Source organism: Coffea eugenioides, chromosome 5 (genome assembly GCF_003713205.1).
Source record: "Coffea eugenioides isolate CCC68of chromosome 5, Ceug_1.0, whole genome shotgun sequence".
Classification (NCBI taxonomy): domain Eukaryota; kingdom Viridiplantae; phylum Streptophyta; class Magnoliopsida; order Gentianales; family Rubiaceae; genus Coffea; species Coffea eugenioides.
Window position 1 is genome coordinate 34697269 of NC_040039.1, and position 13360 is coordinate 34710628.

General features: G+C 36.8%; 1 protein-coding gene, 1 long non-coding RNA gene and 1 other non-coding gene across 4 annotated transcripts; all 3 read left to right on the forward strand.

Moving 5' to 3' along the window:
- The first annotated feature begins 338 nt into the window (after window positions 1-338).
- LOC113772059 (general transcription factor 3C polypeptide 3-like) lies at window positions 339-7391 on the forward strand. 2 transcript variants are annotated; one of them, XM_027316598.1, is made up of 5 exons: window positions 644-723; window positions 1412-1475; window positions 1783-1894; window positions 3642-3749; window positions 4459-7391. In XM_027316598.1, exons 3-5 carry the CDS (start codon window positions 1841-1843, stop codon window positions 6718-6720), a joined length of 2424 nt encoding a protein of 807 aa, XP_027172399.1. In that variant the 5' UTR covers window positions 644-723; window positions 1412-1475; window positions 1783-1840; the 3' UTR covers window positions 6721-7391. The 2 variants fall into 2 exon arrangements, with proteins under 2 accessions (XP_027172398.1, XP_027172399.1); XM_027316597.1 differs by lacking the exon at window positions 1412-1475 and having other exon boundaries at window positions 339-723.
- A 1129-nt stretch (window positions 7392-8520) lies between these two features.
- LOC113772708 lies at window positions 8521-8623 on the forward strand. The gene has a single exon (XR_003468666.1). It is a non-coding gene; the product is annotated as a small nucleolar RNA snoR103 (small nucleolar RNA).
- A 1852-nt stretch (window positions 8624-10475) lies between these two features.
- LOC113772063 lies at window positions 10476-13329 on the forward strand. The gene is made up of 4 exons (XR_003468467.1): window positions 10476-10995; window positions 11389-11517; window positions 11822-12266; window positions 13048-13329. It is a non-coding gene; the product is annotated as an uncharacterized LOC113772063 (long non-coding RNA).
- Window positions 13330-13360: the final 31 nt, after the last annotated feature.

Genomic DNA, 13360 nt, shown 5'->3' on the forward strand with positions numbered 1-13360 from the left:
TGTGATTATTTACAAGTTCAATTGATTCGTACTAAAAATGATAATATGATTATAATGGATAGAAACTAAAAACAACTTGTAATGAGAGGAATGTTTTGAGAATAGGAAATATTGCAACATATCAACAAATACTAAAAAAGGAAGTCAGAAAATATTTTCACTGACAAACCAAATACCAGAAAATTATGAAAAAAAGGAATTTGGAAAATATTTTCACTAAGTAACCAAACACCAGAATATTATGGAGAAGGAAGTGATTTTCCAGGAAAATGACTTTATGAAAGATATTTTCAGTCCAACCAAACGGACCCTAAGGCTTTTGGCTTTTCCTTTGCAGAGTTCAATTAGCGCTTGGGTGGAGAGCAGAATGGAGGAGGGCGAGGGTGCTGGGGTTGTAGGTAGCAGCAGTGAGTTCCATGCAGATGAGCATCCTATGGAATTGGAATCACAATTGGAAGAAGAACATGAAGTCGATGATGAAGGAGAAGGCACTACTGCTAACACTATGGCTAATATTGAAGGAGAAGAAGAAGATGATGATGATGAGGATGAAGAGGAAGAAGGGTATAAATTCAGGTTCAGTGATGACATGGATCCTCTGGCTTTTACCAAAGAGGACGCATCTGGGCTCCAGCCTTACGAACAATTCCAGCGCCTGGAGCACGACTATGAAGCTTTGGCTGCCAAAAAGCGCAAGGCCCGTCTCCAAGCCATACCCCAAGGGTACCCTCTCTCTCTCCTTCTGACTATTTGCTAATCAAAAGCAACTTGCACTATTTCTTCAAGTCCTTTGAATGAGTATTGCTAATAATACCAGAGGAAAAAGATAGCTCCTCTATTAGCGCGACCAATTCTTCAAATTTTTACAACGTAGGTCGCTCTTATTTAGTTCCGTCTTCTTGTTATTGTGATTTTGATTGAAAATTCATCGTTTGTTTCCTATCAAGAGCTTCATGCAAATTGTGTTCTGTTTGCTTCAATAAGACATGTTTAATAAATTTTGGAAACAATCAAGTCATCCGGCTGTTGATTTTGCTGAGGTTATAGAAGATTGCTTCTCTTGTTGTTGTTGTTGATGGAACTAAATAAGGGCGACCTACATTGTAAAAATTTGAAAGAATTGGTCGCGCTAATATAGGAGCTATCTTTTTCCTCTGGTTTTATTGAAGATTTTGCTGAGGTTATAGAAGTTTACACACACTGGCATATATATATATTTGCAGTTTGACTTTGTTGTTTCTGTATCTCGTTTCTTTTGAATGTGCTACCTGGTTACTTCTTAACAGCTTCATTTAGCTGTCTTTGATCAGATGATCTAGCCTTTTTCTTCATTGCTTTATTTTTTGGAATCTTGGCGAGTTTCCAATTTTGAGTGGGTGGTAATGGTGATTTAGCTTTCTTTTGTCTCCAGCTAAAACCTGATATTGCCATGGCATTGCTGGGTCTCTTAGATGGCCTACCTAGGGAGGTAGAGAGTAAGTGTGGCTTTGTTTGAGTCTCCTATGTCAATTTTTGGTATCAGTAAGGTGGCATCTACTCACTGAAAACAATTGAACCATTGTGAAACTGTCTGTTCTCATTGTAATTTTTTGCACATAAAGGAATTAATGTTTTCTTATGTACCTAAAGAAGGAAAGAAAAATGAATTTTTTGGCATGTGATTTAATACTTCCCATTGGAATCCCCTTAAAAGTTTTTTCTTTTTCTCAAGTTTCCAACTTTTTTGCTCAATGCTCTGCTGATATTATGTTCTTTTCGTTTCTTTCATTGGTGGTGTGGCAGGGAAGTACCTGCAGCTAAAAAACCACGGCAACGACAAGAGGATGTTTCTGGTGCAACCATGGAAGAAATAATGGAACTCATGAATTATGGCTCTAGAAGAAGATCCAGGAAGGTATGGTATTCATGCATGTTCACTTTTTTCCACCATAGCTTTGTGCTTTCACCAATTTTTGCTCTTGCACTTGTGGCTAAGTTGGAGGATTTCGAGCTTAACTAGTCTAGACAATTTCAAAATCATGTCTTTTTCTTGTAACATTGTGCTGCATTCATGCATCTGCTTTATTATGAATGCATTGACTAAAAAAAAATAATTTCGCATTGAAAATACAACTTATGATTAACTTTTTGCACTAGCCAAGATGCACTGTGAAACCTAAAGGCTTAGTTTTCATGCTTCAATGTGGTAGGTATGACCTTTCAGTTGATGAAAAGGACGTGTCTTTTCATGTTGTTTCACTCTTGTAATGTGTTCAATAAAGTACAACGCCATATCTATGCAACCATGTTTTGGATTCACCCACGTAATTCTCTTTAATATAGTTCCTTTTTTTCATTTTTTGGGGGAAAAAATTACTCTTGTTGGTTCCTTTTCCAGTTTTCATTTTGAGTAAGATTTTTCTTGACCTTGCAACCTCTTTGGTGACAAAGTGATTGGCAATCCTGTGAAATGACCCCCTCCTTTTTGGCTGTTTCTTTGTTCTTTTGGACTTATATTAAAGAGCTTTTACAAGTATATGATAATTGGAGAACAGCTGTTTTAATAGATTGAGTTCAATTTTACCATAGTTGATAATGCTTCCTTTTTTTTGGGTTTCTTTGATCAGATTGTAGACGAATGGAATCTGAGCCATAGATATTCCTTTAACTGTTGAGTGACTTTTGCCGTGGACCTGTGGACTTGTTTTTTTAATTTTTTGCTCATTTTGCTCACCCGTGGCCCAAACATAATCTAGTCCGATTTTGGTAATGCTTAAGATTTTGAGAAACCAGCAAGAATGCGGCCAAGCAGCTTCCCTACATATGCAGTCTGATATCTGTCACCATTATATCAAAAGCAGCAGGAACAAGGCCAGCAGCTTGGCTCTCATGTTCTCCATCAAGTATTTTAGTTATAAGCATTGCTGCCATCGTGAAAGGAAACTTCTATTGATAAAGATTTCTTAGAATAGTTAGTACCTTAACGTTTATATTCTGGGTGTTTCAGGGGAGCATATTCTGTTTCTGGTGCCACCTCAAACCATTGGTCTTCATATGCTTCATTTATTTATTTTAACTCATGTCTTGAGTGGACATATGTAAGTCTTTTCATAATGCATATATAGGAATTAATCCATGAAAACCTGGGTAAGAGCACACTAGCTAGTACCAAGTCTTTTGGGACTCACTCTAATTCATTATCAACACCTAAAACAAAAATATCACTGGACCTTGTCTCTACCAAATTGAAAGTCACAACTCAGACTAGTGTAAGTAACTTTTTTATCCATCTTTATTTGAGTAATTTGACAGTGTTTCAAGATGGAGATGGTTGCAAAAACCATTTTAATCTGTAGGAGACCTTTCTAAGAAGCTATCTTTCTCTTGTTTTTCCTGCCAAGCAGCCCAACACCTTAGCGAGATACCCAGCTTGAGGCAAAGACTGAGGAAAAGAAATTTGAGAGCCACATTCACATTCCTGATCTTTTTTTTCTCTGTTCATGACATTTTTTTTTGGCTTTGCGGACAAATAAAATTGGTTGGATTCATATTTAAGTTTTTTAAGGTTTTTTTTGTTGCATTATCTTCTGAAGTTTTATGCTACCCTATTTTTTTTTGGTTTTGGGACATTTTGCAAACTGCTTGTTTTTTACCTTGTGCAGTCCAAGAGAAGAGGTCGACGAAAGGGATCAAGGAATAAAGTCAGTCCTGAAGTGACTCGAAAACTTGGTGATGCTACTCTTCATTATGCCCATGGCCGCTATGGAGAGGTATGGCCTTAGCTTGCCTTATTTGTCATTCTGTAGGGCAATCTTTACTTGATTTACCATTTGGTTTTAACTATATCCATGCAAATTACTGCTATGGAAGGCATGGTGGTGACCATTCCTTAATTGTCTCTCTTTTTGGGTAAATTTCAGTTTGTTTACCATTTGCTTTGACTGGATATCTTGCATTTTGTTATTCATGGGCATCTACAATGATGTTGGCTGAAGAACTATTTCTTCATAAGGAATGCAAAATTACAGATCTATTCACTTTGTTAGCCTGCTTTGCAAAGTGTTGGTCCTCTCCTTTGAGTGAATAAGTTTCTTGCAGTTTGAATGCATTGACTTTGTTCTGGATATATGAGAATTAAGTCTTGTGCTAAGTCAGACCTTTTGTATTGAGGATCTAGTTATAATGGTTATAAAAAATAGCATATTTAGTTTTCTTTTAGGCACAGTGAAGTAACTGTACAAGCTCAGTAAAAGCCGAGTTATTTCTTATGAAGTTTTACTCGCACTTTTTGAGAAATTCAATACGATGGTCACTTTTTGTCTTCACATAGCACTTTATGTTAATTAGAACTGGTCGGAATCTCATTTTGACTTGGGCATTTTCTGGTTGTGTGCTTGGAATCTTTAGAAGGGCAATGTCTATAATGGTTGTTTTTGGTTATCAATTTTCTTGTTCATTGTAGATTTTCTGAGCTTGTAGGCCATAGGGATGTTTTATGAAGTGATTCGTCTTTCTCCCAATCTTCCTGATCCATATCATAGGCTTGGGCTCATCTATAATGAGATGGGTGATAAGAAGAGAGCCTTGGATTTCTACATGATTGCTGCCCATTTAACCCCAAAGGATGCATCTCTGTGGAAGCTTCTTGTGACATGGTCCGTAGAACAAGGTGATACAGGACAAGCCAGGTACTGCCTTTCTAAAGCAATAACAGCAGATCCTGAAGATATCAATTTGCGGTTTCACCGTGCATCTCTTTATGTTGAGTTGGGTGATTATTTGAAAGCTGCTGATTCATATGAGCAAATTTCACAGCTCTGTCCCGACAATGTAAAGGTACTACAGACTGCGGCCCAGCTGTATAAAAAATGTGGCCAATCTGAGCGTGCAGTCACTGTACTGGAAAGCTATCTCAGAAATTGTTGCAAGGAACCTGATTTAAATGTGGTTGATATATTGGCTTCACTACACATGGAAGGCAATGCACATCATAAAGCCCTCGAGCATATTGAGCATGCACAGCAGGTTTACTGCTCTGGGAAAGAGATGCCATTATGTCTACGCACAAAAGCTGGAATATGTCATATTCACCTTGGAAACTTGGTAAAAGCAGAAGCTCTTTTCAATGTTTTGAGACATGAGAATTTACATGATCATCCCCAGTTGATTATTCAGATTGGAGATTCACTAATGAATCACGGGCATTATGAATCTGCAGTAGAATACTATATGATGTTGGTAGGAGATGATGTTAAGAACAATGGTTGCCTGTATCTGAAAATTGCTGAGTGTTGCTGTTGTCTGGGGAAACGATTGCAATCAATTGATTACTTCTACAGAGCTTTAGACAAACTTGAGAATAGTGTTGATGCTCGGCTGGCTTTGTCATCACTTTTTCTTGAAGAAAATAAAGATGATGAAGCCATTTCTGTTCTATGTCCTCCTAAAGAATCAGAATCACTATTTAACTTGAACCTAAATGCAGCAAAACCATGGTGGCTTAATGGGAAGATAAAGTTGAAGCTTTCTCAAATCTATAAAGCTAAAGGATTGTTAGAGGCATTTGTAGATGTTTTTTTTCCTGTGGTTCGCGAGACATTGTTTCTTGAGACTATACAACAAAAGGTCAGGCCAAGGAAGAAGCTATCAAAAAGTGTTCTTTCTGAACGGATAAAAATACTTGATCATGTTAGGACTGATACTGTGTTTCATGGATTTAGACCTGTAGCTTCAGCATCAGATCTGTCTAGAGCGTCCAGAGCAAAAAAGTTACTAAAAAAGAAGGAAGCAAAAAGAGCTGCTGCTTTGGCTGCTGGAATTGAGTGGATAAGTGATGATTCAGAGGATGAATCTCCCCAACAAGCGCCAAGAGAGCTTCCTCTTCCAAACCTTATAAGAGATGCAGAACATCATCATCTCATTATAGAGTTATGCAAATCACTAGCATCCTTGAAAAAGTATTGGGAAGCATTGGAAATCATCAATTTAACTCTGAAATTGGCCTCCAATGTTTTGTCTGTTGAAAGGAACGAAGAGCTTAGAACTCTGGGAGCCCAAATAGCATACACTATTGCTGATCCTGCTCACGGCTTTGAATATGCACGCTATATTGTTAATCAACGTCCTTATAGCTTTTCTGCATGGAACTGCTATTACAAAGTAATGTCAAAACTGGACAGTCGATATTCAAAGCATAACAAGTTTTTGCACACCAAGCGAACCAAGCACAAAAGTTGTGTACCACTCACTCTCATTTTCGGGCACCAGTTTACCATGATCAGCCAGCATCAAGCAGCTGTTCGGGAATATTTGGAAGCTTACAAGCTGATGCCAGATATTCCCTTGGTCAATCTTTGTGCTGGAACTGCATTGATAAACTTGGCCCTAGGTCACAGACTTCAAAACAAACATCAGTCTGTGGCCCAAGGATTGGCATTTCTTTACAATAATTTACAGCTTTGCAGATATAGTCAGGAAGCACTGTATAATATAGCTCGAGCATATCATCATGTCGGTCTTGTTTCTCTTGCTGCTTTAAACTATGAAAAGGTTCTTACAATGCATGAAAGTGATTGCCCCATGCCAAACCTTCCAAATGAGAAACCAGATGGTCTGGCTTCTCCAAAGTCAGGCTACTGTGATCTTCGTCGGGAAGCAGCTTACAACTTGCATCTGATCTACAAGAAAAGTGGAGCAATTGATCTTGCCAGGCAAATCTTGAAAGATCATTGTGTCATATGACTGAATAAAGTATTCCCTGTAATGCAATTTCTTGTTTATGGAAAAGCCACATTTGATATGTCTTGCTTTGATTAGCAACACAGACATTTAACCTTAGAAATGGTAATTGTCTGTGTTTGCAAAGTATGTCTTTTGTTGTCCAAGTGCAGAGAAACACTGAATTCTTGAATCTTGGCAGGAAAGTAAAACGGTTATAGGTAATTTCAGTTAGTTCTTTGGCTACTTGCAACACAAATAAGCGGCTGAAAATCTAAACCTTGCAATTGCAAACTCCCTTCAGCATCTACTTCTAAAATTTTGAATCTTTTTGATTCAAAAAATTTGGACGGCGAAGATTGCTTTTGATTGAGATGTTCAGGCTGATCAGACAGTGATAAGCTATAGACCTGGAGGTGGAAGCTGAGGTGGCAGCAGACTGATTGGTCCTCATTTTGAACCCTCTTCAATCAATAACAACGATGCCAGTTCTTCTAATCTCCTTTTTTCCAGCCTCATGGCAGCGCCCGCTCCACTCTCCTCGTTCATGTCTAATTGTCATCTGTTTAAAAATTACACATCAGGTCTTGGGTTTTGTGGTTTCTGTCCATGTTTACCTCAATTATCTAGCTGTTCATTGCTTCAAGATTGGATTTTTGGTATGTAAAAGTACTGGTTTTTTCGTTTGTTTTTTCTGGGCTTATCGAGTTTTAGTTAGTATGTTAAATTTTTGATGAATTTATGCCTAGTTCTTAGATAATTTGGTGAACAGATTAGAAAACTTTGGGATTTTTATGGTTTGGTGTGTAAGTGAAGCTGTTTGGTGCTGATTCTGTATTTCGTTTTGTAGATTTTAGTTTAGTTTTGGGTTTAGTGCTAATTTTTTGGTTTTGCATTTTTAAGAAAAAGTTTTGCAGCTGATTATGGAAGTTTGAGTCTTGTTCTTGCTGGTTTTGATTGTTAAATTTTTGAATTTTGAGGTTTGGTGGACTTACTAGTGCAGGAAACATGGTAGCAGTTGTGTTATTGGAAATTAACATGGCCAGTTGTACGTGTGAAAAAATGTATAATCACATAGATATGTGCACAATGTATTTGTGGAAATTTGTTTTCTGCTTAATGTTTGGCAGGATATTTGTTTTTAAGAATGTCATTTTTCATTTTCTGCATTATGTTAGGCAAGGTATTTTTTTCCAAGGATGTTGTTTTGTGCATTATGTTCGGCAAGGAATTTGTTTTCCAAGAAGCATGTGTTTTCGCCTCTGTATCAAGTAAAACAGTTAATGTGGTTGGATCATGGAAATCTTGTTCATTTATGTGTATGGAACCTTTCTTTTAGCACAGTTGAAGATGTGTTTATACGTAAATGACAGTTCTAAGGTGATTAAAAATTCTTGATTTTTGCAGCAGCACTGGGATGCAAGCCATTTATGTAGCTTATTGGCTTCTCTTCTTGCTTGAGAATAGTCTTGATTTGAGAAAGATGATATTGATTCCTTGATGAAGCTGATATTAATGTGCTTAGCTGGAGTTTTACGGGCCAAAATTTAATTGTTGAGTTCTCAACTTATTTTTTTCATTCCTCAAAATCAGTGTTTTCTCCTCAGACAATTTGGTTTGGGTACTCGATTCTTTTCTGAAAACATTCTTGGGGTGCTAATTATGGTATGCCCCTCTGTAATTCCTCTGCTTTCTTTGCTGGATAAAACCACACAGCTTTTGTTTCTCAACAGCGTGTATTGCTATTGATATCTCATTGTATGTAGTTACCCTTGCCGAGCCTGTGAGGGAACTGATTAAAATGTTCCTAATTCTTGGTAGTGCATTTAAGATGTGTATCTGCTGTAAATATGGAGATAACATGAGTAGGCTTCAGGTGGGTGTTTAACGAGTATCTTGTAGCCCATAAATTGCCCTACATACATGAAAGCTCCAGTAGATTGTTTTAAGGAGTAAAAAATGATGCTCCTTTTGAGGCCTGGCCTCCTCAAAATTGTGGTTTTCGTTTTCCTTATAATGATGAATATTGAGATCGCCGTGCTGTCTATCTAATCGCCACCTGCCACTCTGTATGCACTTGATTTCGTTACGACTTGGTGGTGAACAGCTGTGATCTCACTTTTTTACTTTTGCATCCAAGGATAGTTTGCAAAGGACTCTGCATGCATTTGAATTATTTTCTATTTTAAAATGGGGCAGTTGCATGGAACTTCTGCACCATTGGTTGAATATATAATGATATGTGATGTTTATTTTTTTCCGGTCGAAATGTTAAACCAACTTAATGCCCTAGTTTTTAGGTTGTAATGGACTTAGCAACCATTTTGTTAATTGCATAATCATGTAATACTCAATACTCAATTGTCACCCTTGTTTGTTAGGTCCATATTCTTACTTGTTCCATTGGGCTATTTTTGCTCTAGCTGATTTTTCCAATCTGTTCTTAATTTTCTATTGTATACTGGAGACACTCTCTTTGGGGTAGGGAACATATTCAATATACCAGGGACCAGCTGCTGCAGTTGGGAGAAGTATTCTTACCACATTGTTCCTTTGTTTTATTCTCAGTAATAAATATTCGGTTGGAGTTTGAAATATTTCAAAGTGTTGACAATGGCGAAATAGGTTTTACATTAAATACATCTTGTGTATTTAAGATGAGTATTGATCATTTGTCCCAGTATCAATCTTGATACTTGTGAAAATTGTATGATACAACTCAGTCACTTTCAGGTGAAGTGGTATACAATTTATGTCGTCTGTTGTACACTTGAATAGGATTGGATTTTTTATTTTAGCTAGATTAGATAGTAACTATTCTGTTCATGGTAGGAAGAAGCATAGTTCAGAAATTTGTTCTTTTATTTATCTGGCAGATTATCTACCAGACTAGCATATCTGTTGTTTACTTGATTATGATTCACGGTTAAGAATCAAGACTCTTTTCTTTTGCTATTGAACTTCTTCATGTGGACTGTCTTGGACTGTGAAAATGTGTGTAGTTAGCCACCAGAAAAGGATGATTTTTGAAACTTCTGTTAAAGGTTTGAATGTATCTGATTGGGCTGTTTATCTTGGGGGTGGTCAGCATTGCAGAAAACATTCTGAAAGTCAAAAGAGAAGTTGAAGCTGAATTTTTTGGTGAAGATCCAAGCTGGAGTCACGTGGGAATCCTCTTGTCCTGTTATTGCCCTGGTTCTTTTTATAAACTCTTGTAGCTGTATTTTTGTTAGAAGTTCTTGTCATCTCTTAAGCTATCTCTCTTTGGAGCAGAAAGCATTAACAGAAGCCAACGTGCAAAAGTTGAAGATAATACATTGTTTAAAGATGGTCAAGATGAAGAGGCATTGTCTAAGTATGATATTGCTTTACCAGCTGTGTCCAGTATATCCAAATCTGTTGAATTACGGTCAGTATGCCATACAAATCATGCTGCATGTTAAATAAACTGGTAAGCTTTCATCTTGCTGAGTTGATACATGGCAAAATTGTACTTTTTGCATGTATTTCTTGAAAAGTTGCTCTTTAACTTTCTCTATATCTATGAGTTGGAATGCAGTTTTGAATGTTGTAATTGATTAGTATGGGTTGATCTTGGGTATCATTTGGCTGAGTAGTAAAACATAAAGATTGTGTTATAAAAAACTCTCTCTGCGAGAGCATTTGATGGAACTTGAGGCAAATTCTAAAAATAATATTGTAATAAAACATGTACATAGTTCATGTCTGAAACAAAGACTTTTTTTTTTTTTTTGTTAAAGAGACAAGTGGATATTATTGCAACTGCATTGTTGTGAAAATTGTGAATGTTTAATTTAGTCTTTTTACATGATTATAGGTTTCCTTGAAGTTTCTTGACTGGTGACATTGTTATCTAGATATGGTCACATGAAGGCTGAATTTGAGTTATTATAAAGAAGATATATTGGCTCTGATAGTGATAAACGGCTAATACTCATTTTGTCTACACCTCTTCTTGCCAGATCTAAATAGACCTCGCTTTTATTATTGTTCCAATTACATTGGACAGCTGATAGATTTGAATCTTGACGAGTAGGAAAGTTGGCCATGGCAACGTGCTATGCCTTAATCTGTATGTAATCTCCTTAATGTGTCAATGGTGAACATGGAAGAAAGTCTGTTAGCTATGTCCAAATAAGGTTCCTCGAAGATCTGTTTTCATCAATCTGAGCTGTATCCCTTTCAATTTGATTTGAACTATCAAATTTGGATATCAATTCTCTTCAGCTCATAGGGGCAGACAAGATGTGCTTATCCTTAATCTTTGGAGAAGCGAAGGTACTTATCTTAGTATTTAGAATTTTTCCTAAAACTATAATTTGTTGTCCATTAACAAGATGTACTTATCCTTTATCTTTGGAGAAGAGAAGGTACTTATCTTAGTATTTAGAATTTTTCCTAAAGCTATAATTTGTTGTCCATTAAAGTATTCTTTTCCCATTCTTTTCCCTGTGTTGGAGAGGACCCATACACTTAGCCTCCTCACTAAGCATCTTGGTGGTGGTTGCCGTTACAGCAGCCTCCATTATCTGTTGCTAATACCTGTTGGCTGATTGGCAAATAACTCCTAATGTGATATCATTATTTATATGCATTGTTATACATATGTCATGCATTGGTAAGTTTTTGACTGGATTTTGATGAAGTTCTTTTTGGTGGTTTGTTTTACAGAAAAAAAATATGATGATGGTATTAAAGAATGCACAAAAGCATTGGAGCTAAACCTTAACTACATAAGTGTTTTGCTAAGAAGAGCAGAGGTGTATGAAAAGTTGTAACAATTTGAAGAGACTATAGCAGGTATGTCGGTGTAAGAATTTGAATATTTTACTGTCATTGAGCAGCTGCTGACAACTTCTAGCACAAACTTGTGCTTATAAGAAGACTAATCTATGATTTGTGGTGGCTTTATTATATGTGTAATGGCTGCAATCTTGCTTGTTCTCTCTCTCTCTCTCTCTCTCTCTCTGTCTCTCTCTCTTTCTCACACACACAAAAGCACACACACACGCAAAGCCAATGGCATTCATTAATCTTCTCATATAGTCCATATGGCTTTTCACAATTTATTGTTTCCTATGCTGGTGTTCATTACAATATGCAGATATGACAAAGGTTTTGGAAGTTGACCCATCATATGATCAAGCTAGAAGACAGATTGTTCGCTTGAAGCCATTAGCAGATGAAAAACGTCAAAAGATGAAGGAAGAAATGATTGTTGACCATTGGTGGTATGAACTTCTTTGGGTAGTTGCTGTTAAATGATTCTTTTTTGCTCTTCACGTGTAAATATAGGAATGCTTCATTTTTGCAAAAGAAAATGTGTTCTAGGGGAGAAGAGTGGAGGAGGAGGAGAGGATCTGGAATTTTTGCAAAAGTAAAAGGAGCTAGTGTGAGCTGAGGTGGCTAGTGCATTCGGAAGATTCTGGAGGAAGGGGAAGGTTAATGTGAGCAGATAAAGCTTTGCTTCAGGTGCTGCTAAAGAATAGATGCTTGTGGAAGTGGACAAACGATTACTGAGATTAGCAAAAGGATGGTTTAAGGGAAATGTAAGCACTTCCATATATGTGAACTAGAGTGAAGGTATTTCTTATGGTATGTGTTACTGTGCTTGTGCAATTGAGCGTGCTTTTGTCTGCTTTTCCTTCATAACATTTAGTGCCTGAACAAATTGCATTTAGTTAAGCTGAGGTAGTTCAAGAATGAACTACATTTGTTTCTGTCATCATATCCTGTGATGCGTGTTGAAGTGATGGACTCATTTTGTAGTGAAGTATTTGCAAATTATTAATAGCCTGGCAGTGCTTGAAGTTGTAGAGGGCGAATTTGTTCAAGCTGTTCATGGTTTATCTTTGCTGCATTTGGAGATCATGATTAAATGAGAATAGATTCTTGTACTTTCCTGAACCCAAGGTGTAGATTTTGGAAACCATACTATGCTGATAGAACAACTCCAATCCTTTTGTTTATGTTTTTATTGAACTTCTGATCTTGGTTTGTCTGCATATTTTCAACACGCCTTGTGCAGTTGAGTCACTTTTTCTGAGTTCATTGGCAGCCAACATTATTGTTTGTGACTTTATTCTTACATTCTATGGGTTATATCTGCTTCTCCTATTCCTTTTTCCCTATTTGGCACCTCAAGCAAGGAGAGTTCATTTTGTTGAACCCTGGACAATTGCAGCAAAATCTGCTTAACTTTGTCTGCTTTACTTTGATACGGTTGATGGTGAAAGTATTTTAGGGTATCAATTATTTCCAGTTTATATGTGTGTTCAATTGCATATGATGATATCTCTCACGAAGTTGAATTGTTTACCTTTTGATCAGGTAAGCTGAGGGAAATTGGAAATTGCAATTCTGGTCAATTTGGAATGAGCGCTGACAATTTCAAAGCTGTGAAAGATCCAAACACTGGTTCATATTCTATTCCATTTCAGTGCTAATATCTTTTACAAACTTCACATATATTCTTTAGTTTCTGGAGCTATGGATCAAATGGACTGAAATCTTAAAGAGGATGAAGCACGTTTCCTCACAGTGTTGATCTCAGTCGTATGATTATGTTTTTACATATAACTTGAGAAAAAGAAATTGATGTGGTTTTTTGCCATAATATGTTATAAACAGACTTAAAGTTTCA